The sequence below is a fragment of the Antechinus flavipes genome, chromosome 3, assembly GCF_016432865.1.
Source record: "Antechinus flavipes isolate AdamAnt ecotype Samford, QLD, Australia chromosome 3, AdamAnt_v2, whole genome shotgun sequence".
In the NCBI taxonomy this organism is placed as follows: Eukaryota; Metazoa; Chordata; class Mammalia; order Dasyuromorphia; family Dasyuridae; genus Antechinus; species Antechinus flavipes.
In genome coordinates this window covers 632,507,545-632,530,563 of record NC_067400.1, presented here as the reverse complement: position 1 = coordinate 632,530,563, position 23,019 = coordinate 632,507,545, and the positions used below count along the sequence as shown (strand labels likewise).

At 49.5% G+C, this 23,019-nt stretch overlaps 1 protein-coding gene across 2 annotated transcripts; it reads right to left on the bottom strand.

Annotated features, from left to right (window-relative positions):
• Positions 1–495: 495 nt before the first annotated feature.
• On the bottom strand, positions 496–16,965 carry LOC127556802 (zinc finger protein 665-like). 2 transcript variants are annotated; one of them, XM_051990243.1, is made up of 5 exons: positions 16,783–16,965; positions 13,779–13,851; positions 11,753–11,879; positions 11,405–11,497; positions 496–3,266 (listed from the first exon to the last, which is right to left on the bottom strand). In XM_051990243.1, the coding sequence occupies exons 2-5, from the start codon at positions 13,809–13,811 to the stop codon at positions 1,036–1,038; spliced, it is 2,484 nt and encodes an 827-aa protein (XP_051846203.1). In that variant the 5' UTR covers positions 13,812–13,851; positions 16,783–16,965; the 3' UTR covers positions 496–1,035. The 2 variants fall into 2 exon arrangements, with proteins under 2 accessions (XP_051846203.1, XP_051846204.1); XM_051990244.1 differs by lacking the exon at positions 16,783–16,965 and adding an exon at positions 16,513–16,592.
• Positions 16,966–23,019: the final 6,054 nt, after the last annotated feature.

The following is a 23,019-nucleotide window of genomic DNA, read 5'->3' as shown; positions in this document are numbered from 1 at the left end:
AACTAAAAGGATGCCGGTCAAATGAAGAACAGCTCCATATGAATGTGATGGAATTCTAAGAATATGTATTATAAGAAATGAGGAAACAGAAGATTTCAGAGAAAGAAAGCCTGATGTGAACTGATACAGAGCAGAGTGAGCAGTCATAATAATTTACCACATAACATCAATGATAGAAAAAGGATGATTTTGGAGATTTTCATAAACTGATGAAGAATGAAATGTGCAAAACTAGGACAAATTTATACATAACAACATAGCCTTTGAAAGCAGTAAGACTGCTGACTAATCCAAGGTCTACTAAGATTCTGATGATAAAACATGATATTCACCTCGTATCAGAGAAGGGATGGATTCAGGTGCAGAAAAAGATATTTAGTTTTTAACACAACCAATGAAGAGATTTCTTTTGTATGATTTTCTGTAGCTGTTTCAAGGAATTTCCCCCCCTTTTTTCTCTGATAAAATGGGGGGATAAGAGGGAAATAAAACATATTTCTGTTAATTAAAAAAATAAAGCTTTAATTAAAAAAAAAAGACTTTACCTCATTCAGTAAACTTATGGAATTTTTTTTTCACCAGTATAAATTCTCTGATATATAATAGGCTATCACTTCAGGAAGAAGGCTATCCTACAGTCCTGGCTTTTCTGTAGTTTGTCATGAGCCCACAATTTTCTAATGCTCTAATGTTGCAAAGTGCTTTCCATACATCATCTCATTTTTATCCTCACAACAGTCTAGTGAGGTAGGTGCAATCATCTCCATTTTACAGACTTGGAAACTGAGGCTTAAAGAGATTTTGATTTGCCCAGGGCCACATGGCTAGAAAGTGTCAAGAGAGGATTCGAACTGAGGTCTTCTTGATTCTAGACCAGTACTTGAATCAGGTAACCCCAAACCATGAGGTCTCTGAAATCAAGTCAATGAAAACCATGATAAAAGCTTCCATATTCAATAATCAAAGGCTTATTCTACAGAATTGATTTCTTATTAGTTTTCCTCCCTGGCTAAAGGTTTTTGTTCATTCATTTCACTAGTAGGCTTTCTCTCCATTATGAATTCTTTGATGTTTAATAAATGATGATCTATGGGTAAAGCTCTTCCCACATTTAAGACATTCAAAAGGTTTCTCTCCAGTATGAATTATTTGATGTTTAATAAGTGACGGTCTATGACTAAAGTTTTTTCCACATACACTACACTCAAAGGGCTTCTCTCCAGTATGAATTCTCTGATGTGAAATAAGTGAGGTCCTATAGCTGAATCCTTTTCCACAATCATTACACAAAAATGGTTTCTCTCCAGTGTGAGTTTTCTGATGTACTGTCAGGTGTGAGTTCTGACTAAATGTCTTTCCACATTCTTTACACTGATAGGGTTTCTCTCCAGTGTGCGTTCTCTCATGGGCAGTAAGGTGTTCTTTTCGGCTAAAGGCCTTCCCACAGTCATTGCATTCAAAGGGTTTCTCTCCAGTGTGAATTCTTTTATGTGTATTGAGCTGTCCCCTCCCAATGAAAGCTTTTCCGCATTCATTACAATGATAAGGCTTTTCTCCAGTGTGAATTCTCTGATGGAGAGAAAGGTAGGATTTCTGCCTAAATCCTTTCCCACACTCATCGCAATGGTAAAGATTCTCTCGCGTGTTGGCAGTGAGGATCCCCAGCTGGCTGGCTGGCTTCTTGCTTTCCGCTGGCTTCCGGGGTTTCTCACCAGTGTGAATTCTCTGGTGTCTCATAAGGTGTGCGCTCTGGTTGAAGGCTCTCCCACACTCAGCGCACTTATAGGGCTTCTCCCCAGTATGAATTCTCTGATGTGCGGTGAGGCTGGCCTTATGCATGAACGCTTTCCCACACTCCTTACACTCGTGAGGTTTCACACCGGTATGAAATCTCTGATGCACCGTGAGCCGAGCGTTATTGATGAAGGCTTTCCCACACTGGTAACATTCAAAAGGTTTTTCTCCGGTGTGAATTCTCATATGTTCGATAAGATTAGCTCTCTGACTGAAAGCTTTCCCACACTCCTTACAATCATATGGTTTATTTCCAGAATGAACCCTTTGATGATAAGTGAAGGATGCCCTGTGCCTAAAGTCTTTTCCACAATCATTACATTTATAGGGTTTCTCTCCAGTATGAATTCTTTGATGTAAAGTAAGGCAAGAATTGTTGCTGAAAGTTTTCCCACATTCATTACATTCGAAGGGTTTCTCTCCAGTATGAATTCTCCTATGTGCGGTAAGGTTTTCCTTCCGTCTAAACGCTTTCCCACATTCATTACAGTGAAAAGGTTTCTCTCCAGTATGCATTCTCTGATGACAGACGAAGGATGCCCTGTGTCGAAAGGCTTTGCCACATTCTTTACACTGATAAGGTTTCTTTCCTGTGTGAATTCTCTGATGATGAATCATGTTTTGCCGCCCACTGAAGGCTTTCCCACATTCACTGCATACATAAGGCTTCTCTCCAGTATGAATTCTCTGGTGCAGAGTAAGACAGGAATTGTTGCCAAAGGCTTTCCCACATTCGTTACATTCAAAGGGCTTCTCTCCGGTATGGATTCTATGGTGCCTGATGAGGGTTCCTCTCTGGCTAAAGGTTTTCTTACATTCATTACACTGAAAAGGTTTCTCTCCAGTATGAATTCTCAGATGATCAATAAGGCTTCCCCACTGACTAAAGGCTTTCCCACATTCATTACATATATAGCGTTTCTCTCTATTACGAATTTTCTTACGTTGAGTACGGTATGATCTTTTGCCGAAGGCTTTCCCATGGTCATTACGTTCATGCAGCTTTTCTCCAGTATGCTGTCTATGAAACTGAAGGAGATCAGAGTGATAACTGAAGGACTTTCCATATTTATTATACTTACAAAGCATTTTCCCAAGGGGGATTCTATTGCATTTAAATAGTTCTGAAAACTGTTTCACGTTCTTTGCAACTGTATGATTTGGGAGACTTTTTTCTGTAAGAGTTTTCTGTTGAGTAACAAAGACAGACCCAAGATTCAAACTTCTTCCAAATGTATTATTTTCAGGCACACTCACCTTGTTAAATGGCTTCCCATTAGTGCCCGTTACTTGTTTGGACTGTCTCTCCTGGTTGCACTTCTGTTTCCCTAATCTGACATCACACTCCAAAGTTTCTCCCACCTTGGAATAACCATTCTTTGCCAGTCTTTCCTTAGAAGGTGTTCCTATAAAAATGTCCTGCTTTGAAGTCAAGTTGTTGCTGTCATAGCAAGTCTCCTGACCATGGGAACCTGAAAGAGACCAGACATTATCAATCACCCTCTGTCCTTTGGTTCTATGTGAAATTGAAACAAGATCTAGATTCCATTTTAACAAAATGAAAGAGAAAATAAAGTGATCTGTAAAGAACAAAAGAAGAAATTTAAGAGGAGAATGAATATGCAAAGGGGGGGGGGTGACCTTAAGGTGCTGGGATCTGCTTGTACTTATAGACACAGAGGCAGTTAGAAATTGAGATCTATGAAAGAACTCTGGGAGATGACTATGAACCATTACACAGAATTCCCAATCCCTATATTTTTGCCCACCTGCATTTTTGATTTCCTTCACAGGCTAATAGTACACCATTTCAAAGTCCAATTCTTTTTGTACAGCAAAATAACTGTTTGGACATTTATTTTGTATTGTATTTTTACATTTTATTTTTGTATTTGTATTTATTTTGCTTTTTTGTATTTTTTTATATTGTATTTATATTGTATTTAATTTATACTTTAACATATTTAACATGTATTGGTCAACCTGCCATCTGCGGGGAGGGAACGGGGGGAAGGAGGGGAAAAATTGGAACAAAAGGTTTGCAATTATCAATGATGTAAAATTACCCATCCATATAACTTGTAAATAAAAAGCTATTAAAAATAATAATAATAAATAAATAAATTTTTAAAAAAGAGAAATTGAGATCTAGGCAGGCTTACTGAGAACCCCACTACTAATCAAGTGTGTACTAACAATACACAATGCACTTTGGTGTTAGGATTCTTACAAGACGCCAAATAAATGGAATTGAGGAGACAATGGTTAAATCTAGTTTAGCATTGATTTAACCCTAAAACAACTAATGGTTTCCTAGTGATATTGGTGTATACTCAGTGTGGCACATATAAGAGGAGCTGTCAGGGCCAGAAAGGACAAGCCCACTAGAAGCTTCGGAGCCTCAGCCAGGATTCGGTCGAGCAGATTCAGAAGCCTGAGAAGACAGCTTAAGCTTTCGGCACCAAATTACAGGAGTCCTCTAAGAAAAAGAAAAACTAGCCGAGCCCCACGTAAAGGAGATAAGACTTTGAAGGAGACAATAAAGGATTTGGACTTTAATACCTGGCTGCATTTGGGGTGATTACTCTGATCTGAAACTAAGGCTGCCTCTAGAGACCCCAAGAAAACCTGCTTCCAGAAAATACTATGTTTTAGAGAAGAATATTACACTTTGGCCCAACAAATTTCATATATTTTAGAAATTGATATGTTACAATGTCACCAAACTGCATTATAAACCTGAATCTGAATAACTATTGAATCTTGATAAGATTTTGCCTCTTATAAAATGTTAAATAGATCCATAATTTACTACTGAATGAGCTGTGAAAGAGTCACTGCTTTTTCTGTTCTGAAAGCTTAATGCAAAGAGCTATAAGTCAAAGTTCTTGATGAAGACAGAGATGCTTTATCCAATAAGTTCCCCAAACAATTGCCAGTCAATAAAGATCAACTGTGACATGTCCTAATCCAAAATGAAAGTGGGTTGCAATTTCAACCACAAGACTTGTTATTAATAAAGAAGCTAAGGCTAAGCTTATTCTATTCCGGCGTACTGAAAGTACTCTGAGATATCCTCTGAGAACTAATGTCACTATCTTTGGGGAAATGTCTAAATGTTCAGGAAGGGCACAGACTGATAAAGACTTGTACACGACAAAATTCAGAACCAATGTCAGAGAGATTATTTGTCAGCACATTAAAAAAGAGTTGATCTCTAAGACTCATTATCAGTTCAAAAAGGACAAATCATATACAACCAATCTCATTTTCTTTCCTGATAAAGATGAGCCAAATGGTTAGGGAAAACAATGCCATAGATACTGAGCATTTAGTTCAGCAAGATATTTCACAAAATCTACCAATTTATCTCTGGACCAAATGGTAAAAGTGTGGTCTGGATGATAGGTGAACTTTGCCTGGACAGAGTCACAATGAGTGGATAAATGTCAACGTGGGTAAGCAGTCTTAAGTCACACACTACAACAAAATAGACAGCAAGGGAGGATAAAAATAATGCTAGCCATGGACTCAGGTATTTTTCCTGACTCTAAAATCAGATACTTTGGGGAAGATGAGAGAAGTAAGGGGCTACAAGATAACCTGTTTCCTTAATAACCACCTCAAAAGAGCAAAGCTGCCTTGATTGTATTAAACTAAAATATATAATCTATAGATTCACACACACACACACACACACACACACACACACACACACACACAAAACAATGTAAGCATGATTAGAATCAAAGCAGAGAGCTGGAAAGCAACTTTTACAGCAAATGTCTCCAATAAAGGCCTCATTTCTCAAATACGTAGATTTTAATCAAATTTATAAGAATACAAGACTTTCCCCAATTGATAAATGGCCAAAAATATGCACAGATAGTTTTCAGATGAAGAAATCAAAGCTATTTATAGTCACTTAAAAAATGCCCTAAATCACTATTAATTACAGAAATGAAAATAAAAACAACTTTGAGGTACCACTTCACATCTACTGGATTGGTTACTCTAACATAAAAGGAAAAATAATATGACACTATGAAACCATGATATGGAAGGAATAACAGTAAATGTTGGAGAGGATGTGAGAAAACTGGGACACTGATGCACTGTTGTTGGGAGTTGTCATTGAGAGAGCAACAATGCCTAAAGGACTATCAAACTGTGCATATGCTTTGATCCAGGGATATCACTACTGGCTCTGTATCCCACAGACATCCGAAATATGAGAAAAGGACCCATATGTACAACCATATTTGCAGTAGCAAAGAACTGGAAATTGTGGGGATGCCCATCAACTGGGAAAGAGCTGAACAAGCTGTGGTATATGAATGTAATGGAATACTACTGTGCTATAAGAAATGACAATATTTCAGAAAGACCCAAAGAGACTTACATGAACTGAAGTGAGCAGAACCAAGAGAATGTTGTATATAGTAACACTGTAAAATGATTAACTATGATTGACTTGGATCTTCTCAGTCATACAATGATCCAACACAATTCCAAAAGACACAGGATAGAAAATCTTACACAAATGAAAGTTGAAAACCATCTTGACATGTAACTGGAAAAATCCAGAGAAAGAACTGATACAATATGAAAGCTGATCAAAGCATACTGTTTTCACTGTATTTTTTTGTGTTTTTTCCTCCTTTTGTAAAGTGTAATTTTTTTTTTTTTGCAGACTGTTTATTCTTCCACAACACAACTAATATGGAAATAGATTTTACATGACTACATATATGTAACCTAGATCAAATTGCTTATCATCTTAGATGGGAGGAGGAAGAAACAACTTGGAACTCAAAAAATTGTATTTAAAAAAGAACAATGTTATCTTTGAACATTTGGTTTATTTTTTAAAATGAGAAAACTAAATCTGACTCAATTTTTAAAAGATATGGATCAAAGACCTGAGGCAAAAATGCCCAAAAGAAAAGATTATATATTGATACACCAACAGTAACACCAGAAACAAAGTTATAATTTTCTAAAAAGCACAACAAAAATGCACTCACTGGGGGAGTAGGGAACTTCTTGTGAGGAACTTGAAACTTTCTTTTCATTGTCAAGTCATAGGAAGTAGTCACTGGGCATGCTTTGAGAAATTCAATTCACCCAGGACTGCCAAGGCAGAAGGCAGCAGAGGTAGAATTTGAACTGAGGACTTCCTGATTCTAAGGCCAGGCTTCTATTCATTAAGCCATGCCTTTTACAGAAGGAATTAAATTATCAAAAGAAAAAAAAAAGAAATCTTAGGACAAGATGAAGACAGAAATAGCGGTTAAAAATTGACCTACAAAACACGAAGAAAATATCAGACAATGAAAAACTGAAATTATTTTTCTTGATGACACAAAAATGATCAAAAATGAGAGGGAAAATAATTTCCCAGAAGAAATGGAAAATGAGTTCAAAAATGAAAGGAAAAAATTATTGAAAATCAAAGCCAAAATGATGGCTTAGAAGGTAAAACCAATAAGTCTAAAAAAGTCCAAGAGATTCAACAACAAAACATTAATATGATAAACAGCCCAGCAAGATCTTATCTAATTACATGACATAAGATACACCCCAAAATAATTGGCATTTCTCTCTACCCTGTCTCTCCCTCCCTTTTTCCTCTTTCTCCTTCCCACTGTGTATGTGGATGCTACTTTAGAGAATTACATAAAGTGAGAACATAAACTTATGTGAAGGCAGACAGTCATCAATATCCAAGAATTATAAAATAAGAGCTGAAGTCACAAAATACAACAAAATTGGATAAATCTAAGCTGACCCAACAGTGGGGATGAGAATAAGAGCCCTTCAGAGGTGCTTTGAATGTTTTTTCTTGGAGATCCTTCAATGATGGATGACCAGTCAAAAGCCAAAGAAATCCTGAAATGGTCAAATGGGCCAATGTGATAAAGAAAACAATAATCCCGGCCTTCATCAGTTCAATGGAAAAAGGCCTGAGGAACTTAGTGGATTTCATGTTGCTGAGCCCAAAAGTGACCTTTGAGGAGACATTGGCAAGGGCAGAACCTGCTGCACTCTGGCCACGCCGGGACAGTGGAAAAGGGACAGGATGAATAGAAAAGTCAGAGGGAGGTGACCGGGTCAGCAAAGCACTCCTGAGATTTTACTGTACAAATATCGGATGAGAGAAACAGGGCTGTCTAGAGTCTTTTGTTCTAACAAGTACAAATTGAGGGGTGGGTATACTATCAGAACTGGGGTGACTGAAGCACCACCATACGGAGGAAAGGTCAGAAGGTCTGGACAGCACCGGGGCAGAGAAAGCCCAGAAGCAAGTTCTGGGTCACAAAGGAGGCAAGGACAAGGAGAATGTGGTGCCTTCAGATGGAGTGGTTTCCCTTCCACTTGCTGAGGACGTTGTCCAGGGGATCATGGCCAAAGGCAGCTTGGACAGCAGGATTTTTGAAATCAATTCCAACTACGGGTCCTTGGTGGAGAACCACAGAATACAGTGTGGCCAAAAAAAAAAAAAAAATGCAATCAGAACCATCTCCCTTAATGGATCTCACTAATCAATTAATCAATGATCTGAAATTGTAACAATTGCAAGGAATTAAAGGATGTGCTCGTGGCAATCGCAGAAGAAGAAATTCTTGTCTGCTGCACAAACAGGAATCAGCCGAGAAGAGAACATTGGGATAAAATCACTCTCCAGTAGAGAGATCAGAAGAACTTCAAGGTTAGGCTCAGCAGAGTTCCACCCGCTCAGATGGTGTCTGGGAAAGTCAGTGAGAGGGTCTTAATTACAGCAGATCAGCCATGGAAATCTTGGTCCTGGCTCAGTGGCAGAGCAGACGGGGGGCAGCCTCCAGTCCCCATACAGAAGGCAAACTGCCAGCCGGCTCCCGCTGCTGTGAGCAAGTCACTAAACAAGGGGTTCCTGTGTTCAAAGGCAAGGCTCAGAGCAGCACAAGAAGCCTGGGAAGGTGCCCCTGTCCCCAGGAGAAGAGCACGATCTTAAAAATCACAAAATAGGAACAAAGAAAAAGAAAATGAGCAAGAAAGAAAAGAACCTTAACCACAGAGAGGTACTAGGGTGACAGGGAAGACCAAAACACCAACTCAGGAGAGAATAAAATGTCCATGTGGGGAATCTCAAAGGGGATATGAATTGGTCTCAAGACCAAATGCTCGCCCTGTTTGTAGTGGCTAGAAACTGGAAAATGAATGGATGCCCATCAATTGGAGAATGGCTGGGTAAATTATGGTATATGAATGTTATGGAATATTATTGTTCTGTAAGAAATGACCAGCAGGATGAATACAGAGAGGACTGGCGAGACTTACATGAACTGAAGCTAAGTGAAATGAGCAGAACCAGGAGATCATTATACACTTCGACAACGATATTGTATGAGGACATATTTTGATGGAAGGGGATTTCTTTGACAAAGAGATCTGAGTTTCAATTGATAAATGACGGACAAAAGCAGCTACACCCAAAGAAAGAACACTGGGAAACGAATGTGAACTATCTGCATTTTTGTTTTTCTTCCCGGGTTATTTCTACCTTCTGAATCCAATTCTCCCTGTGCAACAAGAGAACTGTTCGGTTCTGCAAACATATATTGTATCTAGGATATACTGCAACATATCCAACATATAAAGGACTGCTTGCCATCTAGGGGAGGGGGTGGAAGGAGGGAGGGAAAAAAAATTGGAACAGAAACGAGTGTCAATATAAAGTAATTATTAAATAAGAATTAAAAAAAAAAAAGACCAAATGCTCATAGAAGACTTTAAAAAGCAAACAAGAGAGATAGAAGAAAAATTGGGAAAAGAAATGAGATGTATACAAGACAGAGTCAACAGCTTAGAAAAGGAAGGGAAAAAATTAATTGAAGAAAACAATTCCTTAAAAAACAAAATTGGCCAAATGTGCCCCCCCCCAAAAAAAATCTACTGAAGAAAATATTATCTTGAAAAGTAGAATTAATTAAATAGAAAAAGAGATACAAAAGCTAACTGAAGAAAACTGCATGTTAAAAACCAGAACTGGGCAAACGGAAGCTAATGAGAATCAGTCAAAGAAACTAAAAAGAATGAAAAAAAAAATGGAAGAAAATGTAAAATACCTCATTGGAAAAATAGCCAACCTTGAAAACAGATACAGAAGAGACGATTTAAAAATTATTTGTCTACTTGAAGGCCATGACCAAAAAAGAGCCTGGAGAGCATTCCTCAAAAGGTCATCAAGGAAAACTGCCCTAGAACCAGAGGGGCAAACAGTCATTGAAAGAATCCACCGATCACTTCCGGAAAGAAATCCCACAAGGAAAATCCCAAGGAACATTGATGCAAAACTGCAGAACTAAAATCTCAAGGAAAAAAACACTGCAAGCTGCCAGAAAAAACAATTCAAGTATCGAGGAGCCACAGTCAGGATTATCCAGAATCTGGCAGCTTCTAAAATAAAGCATCAGAGGGCCCAGAATACCATATTCCAGAAGCAAAGGATCGGGGATTACAACCAAGAATTAACTACCTAGAGAGACTGAGGATCGTCTGTCAGGGGAGGAGATGAATTCTCCATGAAATAAGACTTTCAAGCATTCCTACTGAAGAGACCAGAACCAAACAGAACATTTGACCTTCACCCGAGGACTCAAGAGAAGCACAGAAAAGTAAACAAGAAAGAAAGAAAAAACAAACCAAAGCCAAACCAAGTTACTTAAAGGTTAAACTGTTTATATCACTAGGTGGGAAAATGATCTGACTCTTGAGAAGTGGAACTGCCTGAGGGCAGTTAGGGGCATCCACAGACAGGTGTGGCTATAAATCCACGGCTGTGATAATATTAAAGAAAAAGACATTAAGGGGTGGAAAAAAAGGATTGTACTGGGAGAGGAGCAAAGGGCAAGTAAAACAGGATGAATCAGATCACATGAGGAAGACCTATTACAACAGAGGGAAAGAAGGGAGGAGGAGGAGCATTGTTCACCAATATGGCTCAAAGAGGGCATGATATATTCACTTGGTTGGTACAGAAATTTGTCTTATCTTATAAGGAAGTAGGAGGAGCAAGGGGAAAGTGAAGGGAGGGGAGCTTGAGGGCAGGATGGGTCAGAAACCAAAACTACTGAAGAGGGACAGGATGGAAAATAAGAACAAAAGTATATGCAGGGGAGAGAATAGGGTCGAGGGAAAGGCATGCTGGGAATATAATGGGACGAACTCTCCCGCGGAGGAGAGAAAAGGCCAGACTCCCACACGATGCTGTTTACAAGAAACACATTTGAAGCAGTAAGGTGGAGCGGAATTTATTAGGGTTCAGCTGAAGCAAAAAAAAGCAGGGGTAGCGCTCCTGACCTCAGATCAAGCAAAAGCAGAGACCTAACTAAGAGGTCAGGGAGGCAAAACAAGCCAAAGGAAAAAAGAATGGAGGAGACGGCCAGCTCTGAGCCTACGGAGAACGGCTTCCACCACGAAAGGCAAACCTTCCAAACAAAAGGGAAAGAGCAGTTTGGGGAAAAAAGTGTTTCTGATGGAAATCTGATGTCCTCAAAGTACAAATGAGTCCTCAGGGCCCTTCTCAGAAGCAGAATGATCCCTCCCCCGTGACCTTCGCGACCCTCACCTGGACAGGCGGCCCTTGACCCTCGCCGAGGCGGCCAGGGGGCTTCTCCCCTCTCCAGGCGCCAGATCACCTCCGGCTTAGAAACTGGAAATCCTGCTCAGGGCAGAGAATCGGAGAGCCTCAGCTCAGTGTGGGAGCCTCGCCCAGAAGGGCCCAGGGGTCTCTGAGGGAAGGGGCCCCGACCCCTCCCTGCCTCTCTGGGCGTGTCTTCCCCCATCGGCCCCGGCCCGCCACTGTTCAGACAAGGGCAGCAGAACCGTCTGTGGCCTCTGGACCCCTCCTCCCGCACTTCCCAAGCAGCCTCACAGTCACTCTGAGGGGGCCCGCTCCGTGGGGATCCGCGCTTACCCAGGAACACCAGGTTCTCGTAGGTCTCCAGCGTCACCTCCCGGTACAGGTCCCTCTGGGCCGGGTTCAGGCGCCTCCACTCCTCCCGGGTGAAGTCCACGGCCACGTCCTGGAACGCCAGTGGTGCCTGAAAGAGGAGACGCGCCCCCACTCAGCCTGCCCTCGCCCTGCCCGCAGGCCGCGGAGATGTCGCGCCGCCCAAATCTGGGGGTCCTGAAGGGCTCTCTAGGGGAGAATGGGGGGGCCCAGCACGAATCCCCAGCCAAGGCCAATGTAACCCCCCAACACAGCCTGCCCTTAGACCGTGGAGATGCTGGGCTGCCCGAATCTGGGGGTCCTGAAGGGCTCTTTAGGGGAGATGGGAGTGCCCTTGGCCGAGGTCTGATATGACCCCCCACCCCCCAACACAGCCTGCCCTTAGACCGTGGAGATGCCGGGCCACTCTAGGGGAGAATGCCTCAGCTGAGCTCCGATGTGACTCTGACTGCCTCAGTTTCCTCAGCTGTAAGGTGAGCTGAGGAAAGGGCCAACCTTTGCCAAGAACATCCCAAACGGGTCACAGAGTCGAAAGTGACCTTATCCAATGGCGTGAGTTCTCCCTGACCCGTGGCCCCCACCCTGACGCCCCCTCCGGTCCCTCACTGGCCCCACTGCCAGCTCTGACGTCCCTCAGGTTGGCCCTCCGCAGGGCGGATCTCAGCTGAGCCTGAGGAAGGTGCCCAGGACCCCAGAGAGTCCGCCCGCTCATCCAGGGGAGCCCGGCACGTCCCTGCCCACCCGCTCATCCCTCACGAGCAGTCCGCTTCTCTGACCTGTCGCTCCAGGGGATGGCCTGAGAGAGCCGGGGCCCAGAAGCCTGGCAGGGACAAGCCCTTCTTCCCTCCCCCCAATCTCCCCCACCCCCGTCACTGGCACACTCCTCGGGGTGGGCAGACAGGGCCCCCAATCCAGTGGGAGACCACTCAGCCGACAGCAAGCCCCTGCGCTGCCCCAGGCACAGAGGGAGGCGAGGGGGGCACAAACGGCCCTGGCTCTGGCAAGTCCTCCCCAAGGGGGGGCACGTGAGAGCGCCTCAAGGGAGGGGGCTTCCCCTGCTGATTCCTGGCCGGGTTCTGGGACAGGAGGGACGCAGGATCAGAACAGAAGGTTCTGCCTGGGGCCGGGATCAGCTCCTTCTGCATCCATGGCAGCGGTCGCCAGAGACCGACTCCATCCCCAGGACACAGCGCTGGTCTCAGGGGAGCAACCGGGGCTTCACACAATGAGCAGCCACCAAAATGGGGAAGCAAATCCCAGAGGCCGACAGTCAGGAAACTCGGGGAACCCCAGAGGCTCAGTTAAAAACGATCTAAGGGGAGTGACGGTCTCAGCACGCCACAGGCTACAAGTGACCCCACAGAAATCAGCATCTGTTTACTTATTAACAAAACCCAGCAGCGAGAGACCGAAAAAGAAAATCCACTGAAAATTAGCCCAAGGCTGCTGGAGTCCGGGGATCCCCCCACCCAGACACAGACAGGACTCGCACTAGAACACCACGAGCTCCTCCTGGCCGGCGTAATCACAGTGACCAAGCGATCTGTGACATACGGACCTACCGCCAGGCCGGGAAACCGCCAGGCCTCCCGTCCTGTGACCGAGGCTCCCTCAGCCCAGCCCCGATCCCTCCCAGTCCACGGGCACAAAGGGATCCCCCACGAAAGCCGGATATAACCCGGCCGAGATATGGCACCAAGGCAGGAACCCGTCCCCAAAGCCTCCAGGGCCCCAGCTCGGTCAGCTCCGTCATGGCCCCCGTTCTCTGGAACCTTTGGGGTGGGGAGGAGGCAGGGCTGTTAGGGGCACAGAAGGGGGTCTTATACCCCCGGTAAGGAGGCTGCCTCAAAGCCGAGGGGAACAAGCCCACCCGGGCAATGCCCTCAGACGGCACCAGGGCTCCGCCTGTCTGGTACCAAGAGAAAGAGCTGGAGGGTTCTGGGGAGGGGAGCCCAGGGGAGACCAGGGAAGGGGGAAGGGTCAAACTCACCTGAGGTTTGGCCAGGGGGGCTCTGGACATCATGGTCGCCTCCCTGAGGGTCCTTGCGGTGGGAGGAGTGGAGCTGCAGAAGGAAAAAGAAACCATGATGGGGAGGACACTGGCCTTGCCGGACCCGGGCCAGCCAGGACACGGACTCCAGGGGGGACAGGAGGTCAAACAGCCCCAGCCCCAAGCAAGAGGTCAGACGAAAGCCAGAAGAGCCCCGAATAGCCCAAGACCCCCAACTCCCCCATGGCACAGATTCTGGGGGCCGAGCCCTGGGCTGGAAGGGGCCTGCCGGGCTGAAGCCCTCTGGGTCCCGGCCTTTCTAGGGAGCAGACCAGGTGCATCATCCTCCCCTCGGCCCCCACCAGTGGCCAGTGACGATCCTCCCGCTCACCCCTTCTCCCTCTCCTGACCAGCCTGCCTCGACACCTTTCCGGCTCCAGCCTCCACCTACCTCCGCCTCCCCTCTCTAGCCGCCCTCACACCCCTTGACCTGGCCCAGGAGACAGCAGAAAGCTCACTGCAGATGGTGTCCCCCTCGTCCCAGTGCCCCTGCTTCACAACCCCTTCGGGCCCAGGGGGTGGGTGAGCCGGCATGCAATGGCTGCTGAGCTGGCTCCCGGCGGGGGGCTCCCCAAGGGACCCCTTCTGGGCGGGTGAGACTGGCAGCTCAGGGGGAGCGCACTGACAGCGGGAGGACCCAGGGTCGCCTCTAGCTCGTTAGCGGCGTGACCCCGAGCTAGCCCCCTCCTCTAAAATGGGGCCCCCACCAGCCCCTCCCCAGGTTGCTGGGTCCTCCTCTCAGCTCTCATGCCCACGGCTCCTTTTAGACGATCCTGGCGGGCACAAAGCAGGGCCCCTCCCCCCAGCGTGGCCCCTTCCTTGACTGGATCTATCCTCCAGTAAACTGATTACTCCCCCTGGGACAGAGGGAGAGGAGGCGCCGGGGGGTGGGGGTGGGGGTAAGAGGGGTGTGTTCTTTCCGTTAAGGAAAATGCTCCAGGAAGCCACAAATGGCGCCACCTGAGACACCCCAATGTGCGCCGCGGGGCCAGGAGGGGGCCGGCCGTTGAGGTTTCTGAACAAGTGAATGGGGGAGGGGAGAGGGAGAGGGGCACTACCAGCCCGGGCTGGGAAGGGAGGCTCGGGCCTCCAGGAGGTTTCTCCCCCCTGTGGAGTGACCGTCCCGTGCCGGGAAGGCTCTCCCTCCTGGGGCAGCCAATATTTATGGGGGGCCCACAGTAGGCACTTAATAAATGCTTATTCACCGGATGAATGCTCCAGGGGACAGAGCTCCTGGTTTGGGGGTCAGAGGACCCCCTGAGGAGACGCCTCCGGAACCTCAGGATCCTTACCCCGGTGAGGCCGGCCTTGGTTTTGGCCTCTGGGTCCTGGCAGGGCACGGTTGTGCCTCGACAGCCCCAAAGCTGGGGGCCCACGGGGCGCTGATGGGCGACACGGTGCCAGGGCTGGGGGAGGCGGAGCCCAGTCACCCTCAGGCCCAGGCCCAGCCAAGCAGCGAGGGGTCACAAGGTCGGACAGGGTCAGCCCAAACACACGGCCAGCTCCTGACCTCTGACCCCCCCAGGGGGCCACTCTCTCCAAATTCTGGGCACCCAGAAGAGAGGGAGGGAGGGGTGCCGGGCCAGGGGGGCCCCCCCCCCTCCAGCCTGGAGGCAGAGGTAGCTCCTGGAGGGCAGGAGCCCAAGGGAACTGGGTAACAGGGCCAAGGCCGGCTTCCCATATGGGGGCAGGGGCAGACAAACCCCCCCTTCCAGTCCTACCCTCCCCTCCCGCACTCCCCGCTCGCTGGGGGGGCCCTCGCGCATCTGCCCCTGGAGACCACGCTTGGGGGGAGGGGGCCTGGTGAGATGGCATCTACACACTGCTCCAGAACGGGGGTCCCATCTGGAGCCCAAGCCAGGGTCTAGGGCGATGCCAAGAGAGGTGCCAGCCTGCCCTGAGGGGGGTCTGCGGCAGGGAAGGCACAGACACTCACATAGGTGGGGGCCAGGGGGCAGAGACCACGTGACTGGCAGGGGCGGAGTCTATAGTCCTGGGGCTCTGGGGGGCGGGGCCTGCTCTTGGGGGTGGGTCTGAGGGGGCGGGGTCTGCAGTCTTAGGAGAAAGGAGGGAGGCGGAGTCCTAAGGGACCTGAGGGGCAGGGTCTGCAGTCCTAGGGGATCTGGGGGGCTTGAAGGTCTGCAGTCCTGAGGGTTCTGGGGGGCAGGGGCTACAGTCCTGGGCGGGGGACTTGAGGGTCTGCAGTCTATGTAAGTACGGAGGAGGCACTGGAGAGTTTATCCACGGACATCACCCAGAAGACGGGACAGCGGCCCGGTCTCTGCCTGCCTCAGTTTCCTCCTCACGCTCCTCTTCCTCTCCCCGCCCCTCCCCCCTGTCTGTCTGTCTGTCTCTCCCTCACACACACTCACACACACACACACACTCACACTCTCTCTTTCGCACACAGAGGAGCACACACGCTCACCCTCCATGCACAAGCGTGGGCTCTGTCCCACGGCACCCCCGGAGCCCCGGCCGCCACCTCCGCCACCTCCGCCACGGCTGGGGCTTCTCACAAACCCACGGAAGGCCCGAGTTCGAATCCTACCCCCGCGCCCCGGAGCCACCGGTGACCCAGGACGACCCCCCTCCCGGGCCTCCGTTTCCTCCTCGGGGGCATGGGGATGACGGCCCCCGCACCGCCCGGCGGCGCTCCGCTTCTCTCACTCACCGGTTGCCGGCTCCCGGCTCTGGCGGCTCCACAAGCCCATCCGGCAGCCCAGTTGCGCGCCTGCGCAGGGGCCCCCGCCCCGCCCCGCCGCACGCCTGCGCACGTTGCCCCGCCCCGCTCGGCCCGGCCCCTGCCGCAGCCCCGCCCGCTCCACCCCGGCGCCGTCCCCAACCTGGCGTACGAAGTAAGCCCCCCGTTGTCCCGCGCGCGTGCGGGTACGCGCACTCTCCACACATGCGCCTTCGGTCCCCATTGCGGCCGGGCGCTCACCTCAGTCCGCGGCGTCCCTCGGACCCAGCTCTGTGCGCCAGCGTCCCCCCGGGCTCTCGGTCCTAGTTTCCGCGCCGCTGCGGGGACCCCACCAAGAACAAAGGGCCGACTATCCGTACAGCTACTGCGCTTGCGCGCTCCGACCCCTGGAACTACGCCTCCCATAATTCATGGGGCCCTACGGGGAATGGAGAGAAGCGCAGAGCACGCACGGCCAGAACGCCGCAACGCAGCGCCGGAGAGCTCTTGGGGATTGTGGGAAATGGAGTCCGTAAAAGTAGGCGCGGATTGCCTAGAATTCGCAGCTCCCAGGTGTGCTAGTCTCGGAGAGCATTGGGACCGCCCTCTCCTAGGGGCAGGAGCGGCCTTTCGCCCGAGCTGAGCCAGTCTAGTTTCTTCACTTTCTCACGGGAATCACACTGATCCTTGTAGTGCCCCCAGGTGCAATGGGCCCGGATAATGGGGAGCCCTGCAATCTGCGGGGCGAAAAAGAATCCCCTCCTCATCCCCCACAGCCTTCCCATCCCCCGCTCTTCGGGGCTTCGATGGGGCTCTCCATGTGCCTCCTGTTCTGCAACCCAGGGAGGGCTCCGACCCCCGGGCGTCACGCGTATACCTGACCTGCCCGGAGGGCTCCCTCCCCCAGCTCCCGTCTGCTTTGCGGACAGGGGCCGTCATCTAGTCCTCCTCAGGTCCACACCTGCCCTGCAGAGATGGACTAGGAAAGGGAGTGGCGCGCCTTCCCGCCTTCCAGGCCAGTTCCCCAAGCCATTGCTTGTGCATGATGGGAAAACTGGGACCGGTCGGCAAGCATTTATTATGCACCTACTGTGTGTTAGGCCCTGCCTTAAGCACTGGAGGGACAAGATGAGGCTTTTCAGGAGCTCCCGGTCTCCTGGGGGAGCCAGCGTACAAAGGGCTATTGACAAACGAGCTACACACAAGAAAAACCGAAATAATGCACTGAGAAAAGCGAGCGGAGAGAGGAGCTCAAAAACCGAGGAAGCCAGGAGCAGAGACGAGCTCCGATTCCTCCTCTGAAAAGGAACAAGTGTTACTGAATGGCGCACTTATTAAGTGCCCTCGGTTTGCCTACAAAGGCTTCTCAGGGAGAGACAGGGACCCGCAGCAGCGGCTCTCGGAGCTCAGACAGCACGTGACCGCCCTCGTGCTGGCCCACAAGCCCACCGAGAATCAACCTGTCTCCCCGGGCTGCTCCCTCCACGGGGGGGCGCTCACTGCGGAGCTTGAGCGCGGAGATGGGTCCACACCAAGCGGGTCGCCCGCCGGCAGGAAGCCGACACTGTCCCCAGTGGACACACAGGAGGCCGAAGGCCTTGGAGGGAAGCCTGGGGTGGGGGCTTCCTCAAGCGGCCGCCGGCCCTCCCACAATCCCTCCCTTCTGTGCGGATCCAGCAGCATCCCTGCATTGCAGCAGAAACCTTTCCTTCTCCTCCCGCCTTCTGCCCTCCTCCTTCCCTGAGGGGAGGGGAGGGGGGAAACACCCCTGGATCCGTGATCTGGGAGCAGCGTTAGGGCCCCGATCAGTGTAAGCAAGCCGGAAGCCAAGCTACTGAGGCAAGCAGGGAGGAGCACTGACAGGATTATAACACCCCCTGAGGCAGGCTGGGAGGAGCACTGACAGGATTATAACACCCCCTGAGGCAAGCAGGGAGGAGCACTGACAGGATTATAACACCCCCTGAGGCAGGCTGGGAGGAGCACTGACAGGATTATAACACCCCCTGAGGCAGGCTGGGAGGAGCACTGACATGATTATAACACCCACTGAGGCAGGCTGGGAGGAGCACTGACAGGATTACAACACTCACTGAGGCAGGCTGGGAGGAGCACTGACAGGATTATAACACCCCCTGAGGCAGGCTGGGAGGAGCACTGACAGGATTATAACACCCACTGCGGCAGGCTGGGAGGAGCACTGACAGGATTATAACACCCCCTGAGGCAAGCAGGGAGGAGCATGACAGGATTACAACACTCACTGAGGCAGGCTGGGAGGAGCACTGGCAGGATTATAACACCCCCTGAGGCAGGCTGGGAGGAGCACTCACAAGATTACAACACTCCTGAGGCAGGCTGGGAGGAGCACTGACAGGATTATAACACCCCCTGAGGCAGGCTGGGAGGAGCACTGACAGGATTATAACACCCACTGAGGCAGGCTGGGAGGAGCACTCACAGGATTACAACACCCCCTGAGGCAGGCTGGGAGGAGCACTCACAGGATTATAACACCCCCTGAGGCAGGCTAGGAGGAACACTGACATGATTATAACACCCACTGAGGCAGGCTGGGAGGAGCACTGACAGGATTACAACACCCACTGAGGCAGGCTGGGAGGAGCACTGACAGGATTATAACACCCCCTGAGGCAGGCTGGGAGGAGCACTGACAGGATTACAACACCCCCTGAGGCAGGCTGGGAGGAGCACTGACAGGATTATAACACCCACTGAGGCAGGCTGGGAGGAGCACTGACAGGATTACAACGCCCCCTGAGGCAGGCTGGGAGGAGCACTCACAGGATTATAACACTCCCTGAGGCAGGCAGGGAGGAGCATGACAGGATTACAACACTCCCTGAGGCAGGCTGGGAGGAGCACTGACAGGATTACAACACTCCCTGAGGCAGGCTGGGAGGAGCACTGACAGGATTACAACACTCCCTGAGGCAGGCTGGGAGGAGCACTGATGGGGTTTGATGAGGCCTTTCATACAAACATATCTTCATTACAGCTCCACCAGGAGGAAGTCTCTAGTAAAGTTTTTGCCTTGACAAAATCATCTCAACCCTAGTTACCGTGTCCAATCAGCCAAGTTAGGACACCAACCCTCTGCTCCTGCTGACTCTTTTTGGGGCACCAAGTCCTTTTTAGGATTAGCCCACTGTTCAGTGGTTTCATTCCCCACTCGCATGCCACGTCTTTCACCTTCTCCTATGGCGTCTTCCCCCTTTAGGGTGTTTGAGACCCCTTGTTAACTGCCAGCCCCCTTATGGATTTAGCCCATTCTCCACCTCCTACTACAGGAGAAGGTCTGAGCCTACAAATTCTTTTGAGACACCTCATGACCCTGGCCCCCAACCCCTAACCCCCCCAACCTCGGCCCCTAAACTATTGTCTTTATTTTGCACCCATTGTGTATTAAAGCCGCTGAGTGATGCAGTGGATACAGCACTAGGCCTGTCACGCAGACCTGAATTTCATTCTGGCCTCAGACTCTCACCGGCTCACATTTCACCTGTCTGCCTCAGTTTCCTCATTCATAAAAGAAACGATAGTATCTACCTCTCATGGTGTCTGTGAAGATCAAATGAGATCTCTGTAAAGCACTTTAGGAGCCTTGGATTGCTATATAAACACTACATATTCGTACAGAAGACCTTTGTTATGCTGTGGATATAGTGTTTATCTAATTTATTTTAATACCTGGCTCCCTACCAGGTCCATGCCTGCGCTAATGAAATCTTTCACCCCGTCCCTCTTGTCTCCCTCAATCGATGGCAGCTTCAGAGCTCACTTTGTGTAATTCCATCTCTGGCACATGATTAACAAATGCTCGGATCACTCAAGAAGCTCTATTGGTCAGTGCGGAGGTCAGAGCTCAGGGGTCAGAGGCAGCTGATGCTGAAGCCTGAGCACGGGGCTGTGGGAATCACTCAGGGCCCTGACCTTTTTCTCAGGCTCTCCCTAATGCCCGAAGTGCCCTCCTCGTCTTCTCCGGCTTCGTTCGTCCCATCTCCATTCCCCCAGCCCTGGGGAATGATAGGGAGTCTGGGTTTATGGGAGGTGACATCTGGGAGATGTCCCAGAGGAGAATCTGGCGGGCCTTGGCGATGACTTGGACATGGGGGTAAGAGGTGCAGGGTGACTCCTAGTGATCCCTAGTCCAGGGGGATGGGAGTGCCCTCCACAATAACAAGCAAGCCCTCAATATGTTCCCAATATGAGATGGATGGGGTAGCAACGCCGGGGTCTCTTGGCGAGGTTCACCTAAAACGTTTACTCCATAGGTCTACAAGCCTGCCACAAGCTCGCAGGCGGTGTCTGAGGCTCCGGCTGCCCGGGAAGGTGTAGACCCCCTTGCTGCCTCAGAGCTAGGAATCTGGGGCTCCAGGGAGACGAGCATCATGGATGTCTCCTGCCTTGTCCCCTCTGCTCTGCCTAATTAGGCAGACCCTGCTGTAAGACTGGGGTACCTTCCTCCGTACAAATCCCGGAACCCCAGGGGAGCGAGCCCCACAGTCAGCCGTAAGCGACGGTCCCACTCCACCCTGCCCTTCCAGCTGTCATGTCCGACTGTCCCTCAAAGGAAACCAGGATCTAAGAATGTTTCCCTGGTCCCCCCTTCCTCCAGCTTGGCTGAAGGTAGGGGTGCTCAAGCTTCCTTCTCCCTTCTGCCTTCAGCCCCATCGAGCCCAGACACGACGAACGCATCTCCGAAGTCGCAGATGGGCTGCTCACTGAGGCCATTCCTCCATTGCCTTTTCTCTAAAACTACGCAGCTTGATGACTTTGCTGGAGGCTGGTAAGTTGCACGGGAAACCGGCCGAAACCCTAAAACTCCCCTGCGAGGTAGAAATGTCCCTGTCAAACATGGGGCTTGTTCTGGTCTTGTCATAAATGGCTTTTGCTCCCGTTTCATCCTTGGACAGGTGGCCCCGCAGTGGACGGAGCAGCTCCATCCTGGCCTGAATTCAGATTTTCTCCTTCTTGTTCCACCTCCAGAATGAAAGGATCCCCGCGGCTTTCTTCAGTTCTCATTCTACTGGACATCACACGTTGACATCCCTGCCCTTTTCTGGTCTCTCTCGGCTTCTGTGGAGCTCCTTGCTCTTGGGCAGGACCCTTTGACTCATCCGTGCTGTGCCAATCTCAAGATGGCACATGGGGCCCCCTGCTCTCTACCCAAATGGCTCCCACATCCATCTCCGACCCTAAATGTTCTTCTTGAGCCCAGTCACCAGCTGACTGCAGGAACATCTTGGGTATCCTCAAGGTATGTCTCGTTCAACACAAGCAGACAGAACCCATCAGCCCCCCGGAAGCCATCCTCCTCCTCTGATCACTCCATTTCTTGCTTCCCTGACCCTTGCCTCTTTCACTTCCCCTGAGCAGTGGCTCTGTCCCATTTCCCCCCAAAAAAACTCCCTTTGGGTTCTACAACCCCCATCAGCTTCTTTCAGTAGCCTCTTTATTGGTCTCCCAGCTCAGTCTGTTCTGCAATCCCCACCACTGGCAGTTGACCAAGTGATGCTTCCAAGGCACGGGTCCGAGCATGCAAGTCCATACTAATGATGTGGGGATCCTGGCAACCTCTCAGGACCCGCATGTTCCACAAAATGGACAATTCAAGTTGGACACTTCTCTCCAGTTCTAAACCCACCCTCCCTACCTCTTGGGGCTATTCCAGATGGACCGATCTCCCTCATACTCACCAGCCTCACCTTCCCATTTTATCCCTTAGGAACTTTGTTTCCTTCTGAAGTTCATTTAGCTCCCCCGTTTCCTTCTGAAGTTTATGTTCCCCTGTTTCCTTCAGAAGTTCATTAGCTCCCCATTTCCTTCTGAAGTTTATTCCCCCTTTTCCTTCTGAAGTTTATACTCCCTGTTTCTTTCAGAAGTTCATTAGCTCCGTTTCCTTCAGAAGTTCATTAGCTCCCTCATTTCCTTCTGAAGTTTATGCTCCCCTTTTCCTTCTGAAGTTTATGCTTCCTTGTTTCCTTCAGTTCATTAGCTCCCCATTTCCTTCTGAAGTTTATTCCCCACGTTTCCTTCAAAAGTTCATTATCTCCCCCATTTCCTTCTGATAAGGTTTAGATTTAGGGAACCAAAATGAGATTAGGGTTTCTGGTGGTCAGGGAGTTAAATGATAAAGTCTAGTGGCAGGTTCGGGATTCAGGGAACCAATGGAGAGGTTTGGCTTCCCTGCACCCCCTTGGGATTCGGTGCAAGTATAGGGAGTTTTGGGGACTCCCTTCTGGTGGTGCAGAGGTTCTCTGTAAAGGAATTTACAGACCCGAAAACTTAGATTGATAAAAGGTTTATTATGGGGATTGGAAGTAAGGTTAGAAATCCTGATAGGAAGGCATAAAGTCTGGTTAGGGAAACAGGTGAGGATAAAGAGAGGATGGCACTGGAAAAGAATATTCCAGTGGACAGAGGCCCTTGGCATCCCAAGCATGGAGCTGGCATGTTTGCAACCTCTACAAAGAG